Source organism: Onychostruthus taczanowskii, unplaced genomic scaffold (genome assembly GCF_017590055.1).
Source record: "Onychostruthus taczanowskii isolate IOZ18803 unplaced genomic scaffold, ASM1759005v1 scaffold74, whole genome shotgun sequence".
In the NCBI taxonomy this organism is placed as follows: Eukaryota; Metazoa; Chordata; class Aves; order Passeriformes; family Passeridae; genus Onychostruthus; species Onychostruthus taczanowskii.
In genome coordinates this window covers 415,160-433,561 of record NW_024505229.1, presented here as the reverse complement: position 1 = coordinate 433,561, position 18,402 = coordinate 415,160, and the positions used below count along the sequence as shown (strand labels likewise).

General features: G+C 55.5%; 1 protein-coding gene across 1 annotated transcript; it reads left to right on the top strand.

Annotated features, from left to right (window-relative positions):
* Positions 1–13,723: 13,723 nt before the first annotated feature.
* Positions 13,724–17,451, top strand: LRRN2 (leucine rich repeat neuronal 2). The gene has a single exon (XM_041422616.1). The coding sequence runs from the start codon at positions 15,424–15,426 to the stop codon at positions 17,449–17,451; it is 2,028 nt and encodes a 675-aa protein (XP_041278550.1). The 5' UTR covers positions 13,724–15,423.
* Positions 17,452–18,402: the final 951 nt, after the last annotated feature.

Below are 18,402 nucleotides of genomic sequence, written 5' to 3'. Positions count from 1 at the left end.
CAAAAGGCGGGTTTTTCCCAGTTTTTTCCCCCCCAAGGTTAAGAGTCCCTGAACATCCCTTTTTGGGGAAAACGAGCCCCTGGCAGCGCGTCGTGCTTGGGGACAGAGCCGGGGAGCCCCGCGGGGTGGCCGCGCTGTCCCCTCGGGGAGGGACACGGCGCTGCCGGGGCCGCACGCGGCCGCATCTTTGGGAATGCCGAGAAACCCCGGTGGGCAGAAGGAGATTTGGGACACAAATCCCAAATCCACCCAGTGTTCCCCTCCCACCCACCCCCGGGCTGGGCGCCCCCCGGCTGCGGGGAGGGGACGGCGGTGGCGCAGCGGGAGCACTGCGGATCCCGAGGACCGGCTCAGCATCCCCGGGAGCGCCTTCATCCCTCGGGATCATCCCCCGGGAGAGGCCGCGGGGGCTGCCAGAGCCGCAGGGGTTAAAGCAGGAGCTGCCTCGGGTGGGTGGCACGTCGTGGCGACAAGGCTGGAGTGAGGAGGAGGAGGACTGGGGAGGGAGGGGAGAAGGGAGGAGAGGGAGGAGGAGGAGGAGGAGGAGGGGGAGCGGGGACTGTGCGGCTGCGAAGGCGCCGGGCGAGCGAAGGGTGAAGGGCTCTCCTTCCCCTCCGCCTCCAGCCCTGAGGGTCAGCGTGGCCGGAGGGTCCTGCTGGCCCTGTCCCCGTCCTAAGCGACAAGGACGGGCCCCGCCAGCGGTGACAGCTCCGGAGGCAGCCGGCCTTTTGTCTGCCAGCAGAGCCAGATGTGCGGGCAGCTGTGGCGGGGGGTGGCAGGCGGTGACAGCGGCGCCGGGGGACGGGGACAGACTCGGAGGGTGAGTTGGGGGCCACCGCCGTGGTTCGGGTTTTGGGCCGGGGGTGACTTTGGGGGGGCTCCGAGGCTCTGCAGCACCGAGCCGGCGCCTCGGCCGCTCGCTCGGGGTTGTTTTTTTCCCGTTCCAGAGCTTTGCTTTCCCTGCTCGATGCTGGATTTGAGGAGAAACGCGTTTGGAAATAAACGGGGTGGGGAGAAAAAAAAAAATCAGGGAATGGACGGAGAGCGGCGCTCCGGGAGGGGATAAAGGGACGGGAGGCAGGCGGGGATGGATCCCAGGTACAGCGGGGAGCTGCATTCCCGCTCCTGGAAACTCCTCCGGGATCCAGCGGATCCTGGCTCAGCGCGGCTGGGAACGGGGGGTGGCGGCGGCGGGGCCGGGGGTGATGCGCTGGTCACGGAGCCGCCGGCGGGGCTGGAATCCAGGGATGCTGGCAGGATGCGATCCAGGCGGGAGCGGCGCTTCCCGGGCATTAACCCCTCGGTGCCCGAGCGACGCGGAAAATGTGACGGGAGGGACATTGGGTGTGAAATAGAGGAACAGCGCGGTCCTTGGGGCTCCTGGCCAGCCCTCCTTCAGCCGCTCGGCCACCCCAGGGAGGGGACAGCCAGCCGAGGAGGGGGCACAGCAAAGGTGATGGCAAAGGACACGTCGGGAAGAGCCATTTCGGTGTCATTTTAATGTCATTTTCCTGCTTTTCTGTGCCGGTGCCGTGTTTACCTCCCCCCGCTGCCCAGCCCTGCCCCTCCCCGCCGCGGCTGCACCCGCCCGCAGTGCCCGGCTCCCTGTGCCAGCGCCCAGCCCAGCCAGCCGGGAATGCCCGCGGCGATCCCGGGAGCCGCTCCGGGAAAGGGCTCGGGGCCGGCAGGGACCCCGCGCTCCGTGTGCGGCTGAGCCAGCGCTGCCCTCGCCTCTCCCGGTGCTCAGCCCGGAGCTGGCTTCTCCCGGAGCCTGGAAAAAGGGATTGGAGGCTCCGCGGAGGAGCGCTGGGCACGCAGGGCTGCTCCCGGCGAGAGGCCGGGCCCGGGAGGAGCCCTGGGAGCGGCGCTCCCGGGGATGCCGTGGCTGGAGCTGCGGGTGGGCGCTGCCATCGGGATCCGCTTCCTCCAGCCGGGATGTGCCAAGGCTGGCGGCTCCGGAGCCACGCGCGGGTGTCACCTCTGTCCCCTCCGTGTCCCCTGTGTGTCCCCTCCTGTGCCCTGTGCCGAGCCAGGAGCCAGCCCAGCGTTCCCCGGAGCAGCCTGGAAAAGCTGGGATGGGAATGGCTCGTCCCTGCCTCCCTCATCCCGAGCCGGGAGGTGGCTCAGGACAAGATTCCCTGTCCTGGGCATTGTCCTGGGATGTCCCTCAGGTCACTCCAGGGACATGGGGCAGCACGTCCCGGCTGCAGTCCCGGCTCCCTGTGCCCGAGGATCCCGATCCCGCCCTGCTGAGGCTTTCCCTGCCATTCCCGGCTCTCTGTGTTCCCTCTGCGGGCAGTGGGAGCGGCTTTGTCACCTGCTGGCGCCGCTGGAAGTGGCAGAGCAGGATCGGGATCTGAGAGCCGGGCTCGGCCTCTGCTCCTCGGCCGCTCCCAACCCTTTTCTTCGGCTGGAACCTCTCTTCCCATTCCCAACCCTTTTCTTCGGCTGGAACCTCTCTTCCCATTCCCAACCCTTTTCCTTGGCTGGAACCTCTCTTCCCATTCCCAACCCTTTTCTTCGGCTGGAACCTCTCTTCCCATTCCCAACCCTTTTCCTCGGCTGGAACCTCTCTTCCCATTCCCAACCCTTTACTTCGGCTGGAATATCTCTTCTCACAGAGGAAAACCAGCAGCTGAGCCATGCCCAGATCCCCAGCAGAGCCCTGGGATCCCTTTGGCACAGGGAAAAGGGCCAGGAATTCTGCAGGATACCCATCCAACCCCATCCAGCCTCAGCGGGGCTGCAGGAATTGGCTTTTCCCAAAACCGAGGGTGTTGAGCTGGAACTGTCCCCTCGGGGCTTCAGAGGGGCTATTCCCATTCCCATCAAAGCTCGGATTCCCATGGAATTCCCTCGGATTCTCATGGAATTCCTTCAGATTCCCATAGAATTCCGATTCCAGAGGTGGAGCAGCGCTTCTGCCACCCTGCCCATCCACAGCTCCTTCTCCTGAAGGCCAGGGATCATCCCTGCTCCTGCTTTCAGCTGGAAAAACACTTCCTTGCCCTTTCGGGATGTGATCCTGGATTTCCTGGCTAGGACAGGGATTTGGAGGGATGCTGGGAATGTCCAGAGCTGGCGTGGGGGAGGTTGGGAATTCCACCTGTGCAGGTGAATCCCGAACACAAGGCTTTGCCCCTTAATTCCCAGATTTTCCCCTGGATCGCCCTGTCATTAACACCTCTTCCCTTCCCTGGGAGATTCCATGGGATAACATTCCTGATGTCCCAAAAGGACACAAAAAATTCCTCACTATGCCCCCTTTTGCTCCCAAATCCCTTTTCCAGGACATGAAGGAGCTGTTCCCACTGTCTGTTCCCAATCCCAAGGTTCCAGCCCCTGGAATGAGGGCTGGGATCTCTCCCTCCCCCTGACTTTGGTTTTATGGGATCATTCCCAAGGGAATAATTCCCAGCCCAGCTCGGGAAGGAGAATCCCGATCCCAGCCACTGCTTCCCACCAGGGATAAGCAGGAAAATGGGATGAGTTCAAAACTCCTGAAATTTGGGGGCGTTCCCTGTGGATAAAACCCCGCACTGGGATTTTGGGGTTGGAATTTTGGGATAGGGATCGCTGCTCCTGAGTCGAGGGATAAACCTGGATAAACCTGGCCACTTCCAGCATCCACCTATCCAGGACTCAGGCAGCCTCTGGAATTCCCAGCAGCATTCCAGGCCACCCATTTATTTATGGAAGGCTTTGGAAAAGGCGGATCCAGCAGCTGAGTTTTAGGAATTTTTGGGAAAATCGCCTCAGGAGCCTTTGCTGTCCCCTCTCCATCTGGCCAGGAGATCTTGGGGATCATTTCCATGAAAATTCCCACAGATTCCAAGGTGGGATAGGGGCTGGAAAACCCCCTCCAAATGCTGGCAGTGGGAGCTGTTTGCAAACACTCGGGAAAAGCAGGAATTGTGCAGCGGCTCCGTTTGGAGCGTGGTCCCGGGTAACAAATAAATATGGGAAAAATTGGGATCCGTTCCCAGACAATTCACAAAGGCCTTAATTGGGACTCAAGTCTGGGGCTCTTCTCACCCAGACTGGATCCATAAATTATCCGGGATAAATTCCTTGGGATAAATTATCCGGGATCAATTCTTCACCAGCTCTGCTTGGAATTAAGGCCAGGTTTTCCCTGCAGGAATGATCCTGGAGCTTCCCGACCCTCTCCAGGCTCCAGAATCTCCCAATCTCTGTTAAAAATCCCATTTTTTATGGAATTTAGAATGATCCTAACAAAAAAGAATCAATCCCAGGTGAAATTTGAGGTTTGGTGCTTTGTCCTTCCCGGTGGTCAAAATGAGGAGAATCCAGGCTGGGGAAAAAAAAAAAAAATTGTTTTTTTTTGGGAAGAGAGAGGATTTAATAAGGAATTTTAAATGAGGAATTTGGAATCAGCAGGAAAAGGGGTTTTGCATCTTAACCATCTTTTCCCAAAGGATCAGAGCAGCCAGCTCCAGATCTTTTTTAGGAAGGAAAAGAAGCAGCTTTGCTTTCCTGATTCCCATCAGGACCTTTGGGAATAAAGAGGGGGGGGGGAAACATTAAAAATACAAATTTTACCTGGAAAAAGAGGGGGGAAAAAAGGGATTTTTCCTATTTATGATCCATTAAAAAAGCACCAATTCGGTCTGTGCCAAGAGAAGCTTTTCCAAAGCTTTTCTATCGTGTGGTTGTCGCCCTTTCCAGGATGATCCTTAAATTCCAAGGAATATTTTGGCTGCTCCCAGCGGCGTTTGACGCCTCATCAAAGCCTCTCCCTCGCCTTGGAATCCCAAAAGGAAAAAGGAAACGGGGCGGTGGCTTTGATCCCGATTTGCAAATTGCTGCGGAGATGCGTTTTTCCCAGGAATGTTCGGATTCCCATGGAAAATTCTGACTCTGTCCCATTTCTGAGTCATTTTTCCCAACTCCCACGAGCTCCCGGGGTTGGTTGTCCCAGTCCTGGCTCTGGGAAGCTCCAGCATTCCAGAATTCCCGGAGTTTGGCAGGATTCATCCCTCTGGAAGAACCCAGGGGCAGGATCAGGGTCAGTGCTTCAGAATTCCGGAATTCCCTGGATTTCCATCCACTCTGAAATCCCGCGCTGGAATTCCCTTTCCATGGAATTCTTGTTTATAAAAGAGATTTCAGGGACATTTTCCAGCTGTTTTTATGGCTCTTTAATTATTCCTTGGCTCCCTTTTTCCCAGTAAAATCCTCTTGGGCAGAATTGTCCTGGCTTGGCCATGGATTTTCCCAGTTTTCCTGGAATTCCCAAGATGCTGAAAAGATGGGAGAGCAGGAATTTCTCCTGCTCAGTTAGGAAACAGATTGGGAAATGGATTTGGGAGATGGCTTTGGGAAATGGATTTGGGAAGTGGATTTGGGAAGAAAAGATGGGAGAGCAGGAATTTCTCCTGCTCAGTTAGGAAACAGATTGGGAGATGGCTTTGGGAAATGAATTTGGGAAAATGGATTTGGGAAGTGGATTTGGGAAGTAGATTGGAAAATGGATTTGGGAAATGGATTTGGGAGATGGATTTGGTTCCATCAGGAGCCCTCGAGGTCTGTGGGGACAGGGATCAGCTTTTCCTGCTGCATTTCCCAGGTTTTCCCATTTCCTGTTGCAGAATCCCTGGATACTGAGGGGTTTTTCCATGGGAATGAGGGGGATGAGCAGCTGGGATGTTCCTTTCCTCTCCAAAGCTTTTCCTTCCTGCTCCGGAGCCATTCCAGCTCCAGTTCCAGACCAGCAGAGTTTGATCTCACCCTCGCTCATCCCAGTTTTTCCTCCATGGATTAATTCCCTTTTCCCCCCTCTGGCAGCGCTCAGTGGGATGATTTTATTCCAGATAAGCTGGAAATGGAATTTACCGGGAACCAGAGAGGGTTTTTCCACCCGGTGGGCGCAGGGGGGATGAGCAGGATCCACATCCCGCTGGAAAATCCCTCCCTGGGAGGCTCAGCCCCCAAAATTCCATAAAAACAGCGCTGCTCCGTGCCCTCCCCAGCTCCCCGAGCCTTTCCCGGCGCTTCCAGAGGGATTTGCCTCCATCCCACGGATCCGCTCCGTGCCCGGGGAGGGGGTGAGGCAGCCCCGGAGCCGTGCCTGGCAGTTGCCATGGCAACCGTAGGTTTTCCTTAGGATTCCTAATGACTCCTTGGCATCCGCGCCGATCCACGGCTTTTTTTGGGATGCTGGAGGTCGTTCCCCTTCCTTGGCGGGGCTGGATCTGCTTGAAAAGCTTGGATTTGATCTTTTCCCGTTTTTTTTTAACTGCTGGAGCTTCCCTTCTTTCCGCCCTGACCGGCGACCAGCGATTCCAGACTTGGAATTTGTCGGGAATTGGGAGCTGGGCCACCTCGGGCTGTCCCCTGGCATCAGGACCTCGTGTCCTTGTGGAATTCCAGAGTCCTTGTGGAATTCCAGAGTCCTTGTGGAATTCCCGAGTCATTGTGGAATTCCAGAGTCGTTGTGGAATTCCAGAGGGATCCCAGCCCTGGAGCAGCGGCTGCAGGATCCAGGGATCCCCAGGGCAGGATCGGCTCCCCCAGGAGGATCCCAGATCCCGCAGACACAGCTGGGATGTGATTCCAAGGGTTTGGTCACTCCAGGCCTTTCTGGCATCCAAGGAGGCCGGAATGTTCCAGGAGAAAAGCAGGGAGAGGCTTCCCTGGGATTGGGAATGGCTCTGATCCCACGGCGCTCCCACAGGCGTCACCCTGAGCTGGAATTCCCTGGGAGCAGCCCTGGGGGTCTCCCTGCTCTTTGTGAGCCCATCCCAGGGCCCATTCCCGACTCTGCAATTCCCTGGAATCGCTGCCCCATCCTTGCCTCCATTTCCTCTGGGAGGAGCAGATTCATCCATGGATGGAGAGACAAAAAACTGGAAGAGGGAAGGGCCCAGCAGAGCATCCACACCTGAATGAAATTCCCAGTTCTCCAGCAGAATTCCCAGTTCTCCAGGGAGATTCCCAGTTCTCCAGCAGAATTTCCAGTTCTCCAGTGAGATTCCCAGTTCTCTAGGGAGATTCCCAGTTCTCCAGCAGAATTCCCAGTTCTCCAGTGAGATTCCTGGTTCTCCAGGGAGATTCCTGGTTCTCCGGCAGAATTCCCAGTTTTCCAGGGAGATTCTTGATTCTTCAGCAAAATTCCCAGTTCTGCAGCAGAATTCCCAGTTCTCCAGGGAGATTCCCAGTTTTCCAGCCAGATTCCTGGTTCTCCAGTGAGATTCCCTCTTCTCCAGACCTCTCCAGCCTCTTCCCTGAGCAGCATTCCCGCCTGCAGCAGCAACACTGAGGCACAGGAATATTTTTCCTAACCACAGGAATATTTTTCCCAACCACAGGAATACTTTTCCCAACCACAGGAACCTCTGGAGAAACAACAGGAGTGCTCCCACCACGGATTCAGTTTTAATCATACCCAGGGAATCATTCCCAGTTTTTTTTTCATTTTCCATAATCTGGATTTCCGCTCCAAGCCCTCCCTCCCTCCCTGGGGGAAGCTGAAGGAGCCTGGATTTATCCCTCCGGAGGGAATCCCATCCCAACGCCGTGCTGCAGGAATATTGCTTCCCAAAATACCCCAAAGGGCCACTCTCCCAGCCATTCCCAGCCTCTGGATCTGGGGGCTGGCAGGTTTTCCACCCAATCCAGGATCCTGGAATGCTGGGAGCATTCCAGCTGGAAGATTGCTTGGGATGCACTCCCCATCCTCTGTGTCCTTTGGATCCCACAATTCATGGAAAACCACGGGGATTTGGGAGCTCAAATCCTTTGGCATTCTTGGGGGCTCAAATCCTTTGGCATTCCCAGGAGCTGAAATCCTTTGACATTCCCGGACATTCCTGTCCCCATCCCGCTGCCCTTGGAGGGGGAAGGGAAAGGGGGGAGGTTTGGGGGGAGCTGCTCTGCAAACGAGGCGGCGTTAATGAGGAATTAATTATCGATCATTCCCGATCCGCTGGGAAGGTCACAGGGAATGACACAGCAGCGTCCCTGCTGCGCCCTGCATGGAGCAGCGCTGGTTTTATGGAATTCTGGGGGGCTGAGCCCTTCCCTCGGCTCCCAGAGAGGGATTTTCCAGGGGGATGTGGATCCTGAGCCTTCCCCCTGCACCCACGGGATGGAAAAACACAGCCTGATGCCAGGAAAATCCCTCAGCTCCTTTAGGGGATGGGATGGGATGGGATGGGATGGGATGGGATGGGATGGGATGGGATGGGATGGGATGGGATGGGATGGGATGGGATCCATGGGATGGGATGGGATGGGATGGGATGGGATGGGATGGGATGGGATGGGATGGGATGGGGATCCTAGTGTTTCTCAGCAGGTGGGATCCATTTTCTGATCCATTCTCAATCCATTTCCAATCCACGTCTGATCCATTTCCTGATCCATTCCTGATCCATTTCTGATCCATTTCCAATCCATTCCCGATCCATACTCAACCCATTCCCAATCCATTCCCATTCCTGGTCCATTTCCGATCCCTTCCCAATCCATGCCCGATCCAGGCCCCACCTGGGAGCCAGCACAATTAACTCTCCCAATCTGCGGAGCCATCAGAACAATTAACACTCACAAATTGCAATTGTCATCTCATCCCGTTTTAATTTTCCCTAATGAAGGCTGAGTGATTCCGTTGCTGCTCCCTCGGCCCCTCTGGCATCCCCGGCCCTTTTCCCGGGAATTTCTCCGTGAATTCCCGGCGTGTCCCAGATCCCAGAGCTGATAAAGGTTTAATTTAAGGGTTGTGTCCGTGTGTGTCACAGCCTGTCAGCGCGGCCGCCCGCCCTCTGTCACCAAACCTCTCCGGGATGTCCAGGGAATCCTGAACATTTCCTGGGATCCTCAGGGAACCCTGGATCTCTCTGGGATCCTCAGGGAACCCTGGATCTCTCTGGGATCCTCAGGGAATCCTGGATCTCTCCGGGATGCTCAGGGAATCCTGGATCTCTCTGGGATCCTCAGGGAATCCTGGATCTCTCTGGGATGCTCTGGGAATCCTGGATCTCTCTGGGATGCTCAGGGAATCCTGAACATTTCCTGGGATCCTCAGGGAATCCTGGATCTCTCTGGGATGCTCTGGGAATCCTGAACTTTTCCTGGGATGCTCAGGGAATCCTGGATCTCTCTGGGATCCTCAGGGAATCCTGGATCTCTCTGGGATCCTCAGGGAATCCTGAACTTTTCCTAGTTTTCTCAGGGAACCTGGATTTCTCTGGGATCCTCAGGGAATCCTGGATCTCCCTGTGGGAATGCTGGGGGCTCCCAGCTCCCCACAGTTCCCAGTGCAGGGACTGGAGCAGCGCTGATCACAGAACTTCCCAAAATCTGGAAGCAAATTCCATGTGGAAGCTTTCCCTGGAACCCTCAGCGACGGCTTCGAGAGGCTGAAGGGCTCTAAATTATCCCTCAGGAAGGAGATCCTGGGGATGGCTCAGGAAAAACGAGGCAGGAACAGCCGGGAAGGGCCTGGGGCAGGAGGGGAATGTTTGGGATATTCTGGGAATGCTCCTGTGACCTCTCCTGCCCGGATGGGAAGGGGTTGGATTGGGAATTTCCATGGAACCAGCCCTGTGTGGGAGGAAAACGAGCCAAAGCTCTGCAAATCACCACAAAAAAAAGAGGTGGCAGGGAGATAAATACCCAAAAATCAGCTTTTTCCTCCTCCCCACCCCCTTCCTGTCTGCAATGTTCTCATTTGCCGATGGAAATGTGGGATTTGGGAAGGGCGATCCGAAGGCACAGCCGGAGTTCAGCTCCTGCTGCAGCCCGGGGCCGCTGCCAGGCGCTGGAGCTGCTCCCAAAAATGCAGAGAGCTGCAGCCCAGCGTGGCTTAGGGGGATAAAAAACCTGGATTTTCCAGAGGGAAGGACAATCCAGCTGAAATTCCATCCCCCCCCCCACCCCAGTCCCGGATTTCTCCAGGGGCAGAGCTCAGCCAGCTTTTTCCCTCGTGGAATTGGAGCAATTCCAAATGCTCCAGGTTAACCCCATGGCCTGAGATTCAGGGATAAAATGAGATGGCCCCAGGGCTTCTGGGCTGAAAATCATGGATTTGAGGTTTCCAGGCTGAATGAAAATCATGGATTTGAGGCTTCTCATCTGAAAATTGTGGATTTGAGGTCTCCTAGTTGAAAATCAGGGATTTCAGGCTTCCTGACTGAAAATCAGGAAAATCTTTTTGGTTAAAAATCATGGATTTGAAGCTTTCTGGGCTGAAAATCGTGGATTTGAGGCTTCTTGTCTGAAAATTGTAGAATTGAGGCCTCCTGGTTGAAAATCGTGGATTTGAGGCTTCCTGACTGAAAATCAGGAAAATCTTTTTGGTTAAAAATCATGGGTTTGAAGTTTTCTGTTTGAAAATCATGGATTTGAGGCTTCCCACGTCCCGGAAGGTGCCACACACAGGGGACAAAGCTGCCACCTTTTGTGGTATTTGGAGGAGGCAGCTCCTGCGGGGCAGGGAGGGATGATCCTCATGGATTTCACTCCTGGATTTCACTCCTGATCCTGGCCATGGTCTGGGATGTCCCAGGAGGAGCTGGAAGTCACCCAGGAGCTGTCGCTGTTCCCAGCAGTGCCCACCCCTCTCCTGATTTTTCCAAGCCATGGAGGGAGAAATGTTGGGAAAATCCCTGGGGATTTATCCCGACAGGAATGAACCTTTGGAAAAGCCAAACTCCAAAAGCTGAATTTTGGAGAAGGGACCCAGCCAAGGGACCTGGGCACCTCCTCAGCCTCCAAAGCTCCCTTGGGATGGGATGTGCGATCCCTAGGGAGTGACTGTGGTATCCAAACCCCTCTGGAATGTGCAGTTTGTGGCAGAGAGGGCCAAACTCTGCTCCTTTTTCCAGGCTGGAGGCTGAGCCTGGAATGGGGAAGCCATCACCTTTTGTGGTATTTGTGCCACCCAGAGGCAGCTCCTGCGGGGCAGGGAGGGATGATCCTCATGGATTTCACTCCTGGATTTCACTCCTGATCCTGGCCATGGTCTGGGATGTCCCAGGAGGAGCTGGAAGTCACCCAGGAGCTGTCGCTGTTCCCAGCAGTGCCCACCCCTCTCCTGATTTTTCCAAGCCATGGAGGGAGAAATGTTGGGAAAATCCCTGGGGATTTATCCCGACAGGAATGAACCTTTGGAAAAGCCGAACTCCAAAAGCTGAATTTTGGAGAAGGGACCCAGCCAAGGGACCTGGGCACCTCCTCAGCCTCCAAAGCTCCCTTGGGATGGGATGTGCGATCCCTAGGGAGTGACTGTGGTATCCAAACCCCTCTGGAATGTGCAGTTTGTGGCAGAGAGGGCCAAACTCTGCTCCTTTTTCCAGGCTGGAGGCTGAGCCTGGAATGGGGAAGCCACAGGAACCTGTGGGAGCGTTTGGAGGGGGAAAACCACAACCAAAACAATTCCAGAGCTGAGACAACAATTCCAGAGCTGAGATGACAATTCCAGAGCTGAGACGACAATACCAGAGGCAAAACAACAATTCCAGAGCTGAGACAACAATTCCAGAGGCAAAACAACAATTCCAGAACTGAGACAACAATCCCAGGGCCTGGAAGCGGCCGGATGAGCACACCAGGCTGGTTTCCCAGCCCTCCTCATTAAAATGCAGCCGGAGAGAGGCAGAGAAGCACCGAGATAAGAGATAAGAGATAAGAGGCGGCTGCTGCCCCCGGGCTCCCCAGCCAGAGCCGAGCTCTCCGCTGCTCCCGGCTGCGTTTTTATCTCCCGGCTGCCTCCCAGACAAGCAGGAATAACAGGGATCACGTTATCGCCCTCCCTGCCCGCGGAGATGCAGGAGGATGGGAAAAAAAATTAAAATTAAAATCCCATCCCTGTGCACAAAACAAGGATTAAATGAGGAGAGAAATCGCTGGAAAAGGGAGTTTGGAGCAGATTCTGCTCATCCTGGTGGCTCCAAACCCTGCCCAGCCTGGCCTTGGACTCTTCCAGGGGTGGGAAAGCTGTGCCAGGGCCTTGCCACCCTCGCAGGGAAGGATTTCTTCCCAAAATCCCATCTAAACGGCCCCTCCTTCTGCTGGGAAAAGCTCCAAGCAAACGCTTCCAAAGCCGCTTTTCCTGAGCAAAAATCCCGGCTCAGACCTCGGCAGGGACTCGGCCAGGTGCTCCCTGACCCGTGGAAATGGTTTTTTTTAGGGAATAACATCCCGAAATGGCAGCTGGAGGCTGCTGTGAGGGACAGAGGGTGGCACACGATGGGGACGTGTGTGGGGACATCGCTGTCCCACGCTGTGTCACCCTTGGGTTGGTGTTGGGTTTAGGGGGCGAAGCTGCTGGAAAGGGGGGTGGGAATGGCCGGGTATCCCAGGAAAACCTTCCCATCCCAGGAAAACTTTCCCATCCCAGGAAAACTTTCCCATCCCAGGAAAACTTTCCCATCCCAGGAAAACTTTCCCATCCCAGGAAAACTTTCCTATCCCAGGAACAGCCTTATGATTCCAGGAAAACCCTCATATTTCAGGAAAACTCTCTTATTTCAGGAAGAGCTTCCTATCCCAAGAAAACCTTCCCATCCCAGGAACAGCCTTATAATTCCAGGAAAACCCTCATATTTCAGGAAAACTCTCTTATTTCAGGAAGAGCTTCCTATCCCAAGAAAACCTTCCCATCCCAGGAACAGCCTTATGATTCCAGGAAAACCCTCATATTTCAGGAAAACTCTCTTATTTCAGGAAGAGCTTCCTATCCCAAGAAAACCTTCCCATCCCAGGAACAGCCTCATCATTCCAGCAAAACTCTCATATTCCAGGAACAGCCTCGTATCCCAGGAAAACTTTCATATTCCAGGAACACCTTCCCATTCCAGGAACACCTTCCCATCCCAGGAAAACCCTCGTATTTCAGAAAAACTCTCATATTCCAGAAACACCTTCCCATCCCGGGAAAACTCTCCCATCCCAGGAAAACTCTCCCATCCCAGGAACAGCCTCGCACCCCAGAAAAACCCTCCCATCCCTGCAGCATCCTTTTCGGGAACACCCACCCCGCAACTGCCGAGCTCCAAAACCCCCCGGAATTTCCGAAAACGCCCCAAAAGCACGCAGTTCTCCCTGTGGCAGCTCCTCAATCCCATCTCCCGCCTCCAGCCCGGGGTTCCCGGAGCTCGGGGTTTCCATGGAGCCGCGGCGGCCGCGGGGCTCAGCCCGGGCATACAGATGAGGGGCGAGGGGGGGCGGTTGCCACGGTGCCGGCGACACTCGGGGCCCTTTGTCCCTCTATTTATTTCTCTTTTGTCCTTTTATTTATTTCTCTTTTGTCCTTTTATTTATTTCTCTTTTGTCCTTTTATTTATTTCTCTGTTGTCCTTTTATTTATTTCTCCTTTGTCCCTTTATTTATTTCTCTTTTGTCCTTTTATTTATTTCTCCTTTGTCCCTTTATTTATTTATTCCATTAAAAATAGGTTAGACAACGAACAGTACATGCTTAACAATTATCAACTATTTTACAACAGTTTCTAACCTATTTTTAACACTTCTTTGCCCCTCTATTTATTTCTCCTTTGAATCTTTATTTATTTCTTCTTTGTGCCTTCATTTCTCCTTAGTCCCTTTATTTATTTCTCATTTTCCCCTGTATTTCTCCATTATCCTTTTTTATTTCTAATTTCTGTCCCTTTATTTCTCTTTTATCCTTTTATTTTCTCATTTTTCCTTGTATTTCTCTTTTTTTTCCCCTGTATTTCTCCTTTCTCCCCTGTATTTATATTTTTTTTATATTTTTCCTTTTTCCCTGCATTTATTTCTCATGAATTTTAGTTTCCCCAAATCCACCATTTTCCCACAAGTTCCCATCCTGTGACTCACACAAACCCCTGGATTATCCCGTATCCAAGATTCCTCCCAGCCATCCATGCTGCAACCCTGCCCCGTGCTGGGAAAAACGAGATCAAATCCAATTATGGATAAAACCAGCAGAGCTGGGGGGCTTTTCCCTGGAAAATCAGGGTTGGAACCAGGCAGCTTTTCCAGCCTTTCCTTCACACCTCTAAGAAAAGAAACAAAACTCCCCCAAATTCCTCCATAATTTTTTTTTTAAAGGAGAAAAGATTCCCGAGATATTTGAACAGCTGGAAATTTTACATACCCGAAAACGCCGGAGCACTTAAAAGGAAAGGTGTGGATCCATCAGAGGGAAGCGGGAATCGATGGATCCATCCTTTCCTTTCATGCTGGTTCTGCAGGAGCTGCTTTAAAAGCAGCGGGGAAGGAGGGAAAAGAGCGGGATCGATCCAGGAGGAGTCGATGGGGAATAAACTCGGCTCAGGAGCCCTTTCCAGGGAGAGCACGGCGGAGATAAAACCAAAACTTTGCCTTTCTCGCTCTTTTAATGTTTTTTGTTTTGGTTTTTTGGGTTTTTGAGAGGCTTTTAAAGGAAGAAAAGGTTGGACTGGGGTCAGCGCGGGGCGGGAGAGCTGGAGGAAATCATGGAATCAAAGGCTGGATTGGGAGAGGAGCAGGAGATGCTGGGGGGTTCAAACCTGTCCCAGATCCCCCCTGAGAATTCCCGGTGTTTGGGGATGATTTTCCCTAAGGAATATCCCACTGGAGGGCTGCAAAAGGGGCTGGAGCTCCTGGGTGGGGGAAGCTGGAGCTGGGAGGATGAGGAGCAGGGAGCAGAGCCTGCAGGAAGATTATTCCCATGGATAATAATTATTCCCAAGTCCCACAGCTCTGGTTCTGCTCAGCCACAGATCCAGAAGCTGCTGCGGGTCCTGGGCAGATTCCATGGGATAATTCCTCCCAGATTTTCTGGGATGAGAGGGCACAGAAAATGCCATGGATATAAGGTGGAAATCATGGATTTGTTTCGGGGATCCTGGGAAGATTCCATGGGATAATTCCACTCAGATCCCACGGGATGGGAGGACACAGTTCAATCAGGGATATAAAGTGGAATTCATGGATTTGTTTGGAGGGTCCTGGGCAGATTCCATGGGATAATTCCACCCAGATTCTCAGGGATGGGAGGGCTCAGTGAATGCCATGGATATAAAATGGAATTCATGGATTTGCTGGGCAGTTTTGAGGGCACTGGGGGTCCCGGGCAGAGTCCTGGGGGTGCCATCCTCAGGTTTTTACCTCCCCAACCTGCCCCTTGTTCTCCACGAACCCAACCCCTCCTCTAACCCAACTCTGTAATTTTTCCAGGAATGACCTCGAGGAGGAGCCCAGAAGATGCAGCCGAGCATGAGAACGACTCCTTTGGGGGGGAAGAAGAGGCCCAGCTCTGACTGAGGTGCCCCCAGCACTTTGAGCTCCCATTTTGGGGGCACCAGGCCGGGGCCGACGCTCCCAGGGGCTCGCATGGATCATCCCCCACCACGGGCGCCGTCCCCACCTCACCATCACTGCTGTCACCCCGTGGCCAGCTCTGGATGCTCCCTGTGACCTTCTCCAGCCCAAAATGAGAGGCCTCCAGGCCAGCTGCCTGCTGCTGTGCGTGGTGGCGGCCAGCGCCACGCCCACGGTGCCCTGGCGGGTGGCGTGTCCCCCGCGCTGCGTGTGCCAGATCCGGCCCTGGTACACGCCCCGCTCCGCCTACCGCGAGGCGGCCACGGTGGACTGCAACGACCTCTTCATCACCTCGGTGCCCCCCGGGCTGCCCGAGGGCACCCAGACCCTGCTGCTGCAGAGCAACAACATCGCCAGGCTGGAGCAGGGCGAGCTGGGCTACCTGCGGAACCTGTCGGAGCTGGATCTGTCGCAGAACAGCTTCTCCGACGTCTGGGATTTCGGGCTCAGGAACATGCCCCAGCTGCTCAGCCTGCACCTGGAGGAGAACCAGCTCTCCGAGCTGCCCGACAGCAGCTTCCCGGGCTTGGGGAACCTGCAGGAGCTCTACCTGAACCACAACCGGCTCCGCAGCATCGGCCCCCGCGCCTTCGCCGGCCTGGGCAGCCTCCTGCGGCTCCACCTCAACTCCAACCTGCTGAGGACGCTGGACAGCCGCTGGTTCCAGATGCTGCCCAGCCTGGAGATCCTCATGGTCGGGGGGAACAAGGTGGACGCCATCCTGGACATGAATTTCCGGCCCCTGGGCAACCTGCGGAGCTTGGTGCTGGCCGGGATGCAGCTGCGGGAGATCTCGGATTACGCCCTGGAAGGGCTGAGGAGCCTGGAGAGCCTGTCCTTCTACGACAACAAGCTGGCAGATGTCCCCAAGAGGGCTCTGCAGCAGGTGCCCGGCCTGAAATTCCTGGATCTGAACAAGAACCCGCTGCAGAGGGTCAAGCAGAGCGACTTCACCAACATGCTGCACCTCAAGGAGCTGGGCCTCAACAACATGGACGAGCTGGTGTCCATCGACCAGTTCGCCCTCATCAACCTCCCCGAGCTGACCAAGCTGGACGTCACCAACAACCCCAAGCTGTCCTTCATCCACCCCAAGGCCTTCCAGCACCTTCCGCAGCTGGAGACGCTGATGCTCAACAACAATGCCCTAAGTGCCTTGCACCGGCAGACGGTGGAGTCGCTGCCCAACCTGCAGGAGATCAGCATCCACGGCAACCCGCTGCGCTGCGACTGCGTCATCCGCTGGGTCAACAGCACGCGGCCCCGCGTGCGCTTCATCGAGCCCCAGTCCACGCTCTGCGCCGAGCCCCCCGACCTCCAGCGCCGCCACATCCGCGACGTCCCCTTCCGGGAGATGACGGAGCAGTGCCTGCCGCTCATCTCCGCCCGCAGCATCCCGGCGCGCCTGGAGGCCGAGGTCGGCGACGACGTGGCCCTGCACTGCCGGGCGCTGGCGGAGCCGGAGCCGGAGATTTACTGGGTGACGCCGGCCGGGGCGAAGCTGCTGCCGTTCGGGGACGACGGGAAGTTCAAGGTGCACTCGGAGGGGACGCTGGAGATCCGCGGGATCGCGGCGCGCGAGGCCGGGCTCTACACGTGCGTGGCTCACAACCTGCTGGGCGCCGACACCCGCGGCGTCCGCGTGCTGGTCAACCGCTCCTTCCCGCTGGGCCAGGCCGAGCTGGAGCTGCTGGTGGTGGACGTCCAGCCCCATCACGTCCTGCTGGCCTGGCGGCCGTGCCTCAACGCCGTCTCCTCCAACCTCACCTGGGCCAGCCCGGCGCTGGGCTGGCGGCTGGGCGCGGCGCGGATCCCGGCGGGCACCCACAGCTTCAACGTCACCCGGCTGCGCCCCGACACCGAGTACCGGGCGTGTCTGCACGTCACCTTGGTGGCGTCGCCGGTCAGGGTGGCTTGTGTGACCACCAGGACTAAAGAGGCCAGCCAAGGGGTGCCGTGGGGACAGGGGACGCTGGTGACGGCGCTGCTGCTGTGCCTGCTGCTCCTGGGGGCGGCGGCGCGTGCCGGATCCCGGCGGGAATCGCTCCGTGGGGCCGGGGCCGTGCGCGTGGTTTATCCTGTGCAGCCCCGGGGACAGCTCCTGGCCGTGGAGGTGCAGGCAGCACCCCTGGAGTGCTGAGGGAGGATGGATTTTGGGGGGTTCAGCGGGGTTTTGGGGTGGGTGGGGAGAGGGGAAAGGGTTTTTTACCAAAAAAAGACGGACGCTGGGAAAAAAAGGGATTTTGTGGACGTGACCTTGAGGAGCCCCAGGATCCATGGGAGAAGAGCCTCTGGTGGTCCTGGATTTGGCCATGGATCCCAAAAAAAACCCCGCTGGGAAGATGGGAGGGAGCGGAGAACACTGTAGGGACAATGCCCCGAGTGGGTGAAGAGCCATAAAAGGAACCCCAAACCTGCATCCCCCTGGCACCAGGGACACCCCAGAGGTGTCACCTCCCTCGCTGGACACTCCCTGCTTTGGAAATACAAAAAAAACCCTTAAAAAAAAGGTTTCTTCCTTTGGGATCTCTGTGGGGGCTAGGGTTTCTTTTTTGGGGTTTTTTGGAGCCTTGGGATCATCAAACAAAGCAACCCCAGTGTCGCCTCCCTCGCTGGACAGTCCCTGCTTTGGAAATACAAGAAAAACCTAAAAAAAACCCTAAAACAAAAAGGTTTTTTTTCCTTTGGGATCCGTGTGGGGTTTGGGGTTATTTTTTGGGGTTTTTGGAGTGTTGGGATCATCAAACCAAGTGTCACCCCTTGCTGTGTCACTGCTGTCACTTGGGGGGAAGCAGGAAGGGAGGATTTGGGATAGAAGCACGGAAATGGTGACGGTGACACTTCCCTGTGGGGCTGGATGGATCCTGGATCCCACAAGATCCCCAAAACTTTTGTGGATAAAGGGTAAACCAGGGAGACAAAAAATAAAAAAAAAGAAAGGAAGAGGGGAAGAAGTAGGAAAAAAACCTGGGAATGTTGAGATGCAACTGGAGGGGTCCAGCTGGCATTTGGGAATGGAGAAATCTTGGATTTGTGGGTTTGGGAAATCAGGACAACCAACCCTCAACCACGGGATCGTGTCCCTGAGCAC

Coding starts and splice junctions, on each gene's coding strand:
- LRRN2 (XM_041422616.1), top strand. CDS start 15,424: ATGAGAGGCCTCCAGGCCAGCTGCCTGCTGCTGTGCGTGGTGGCGGCC.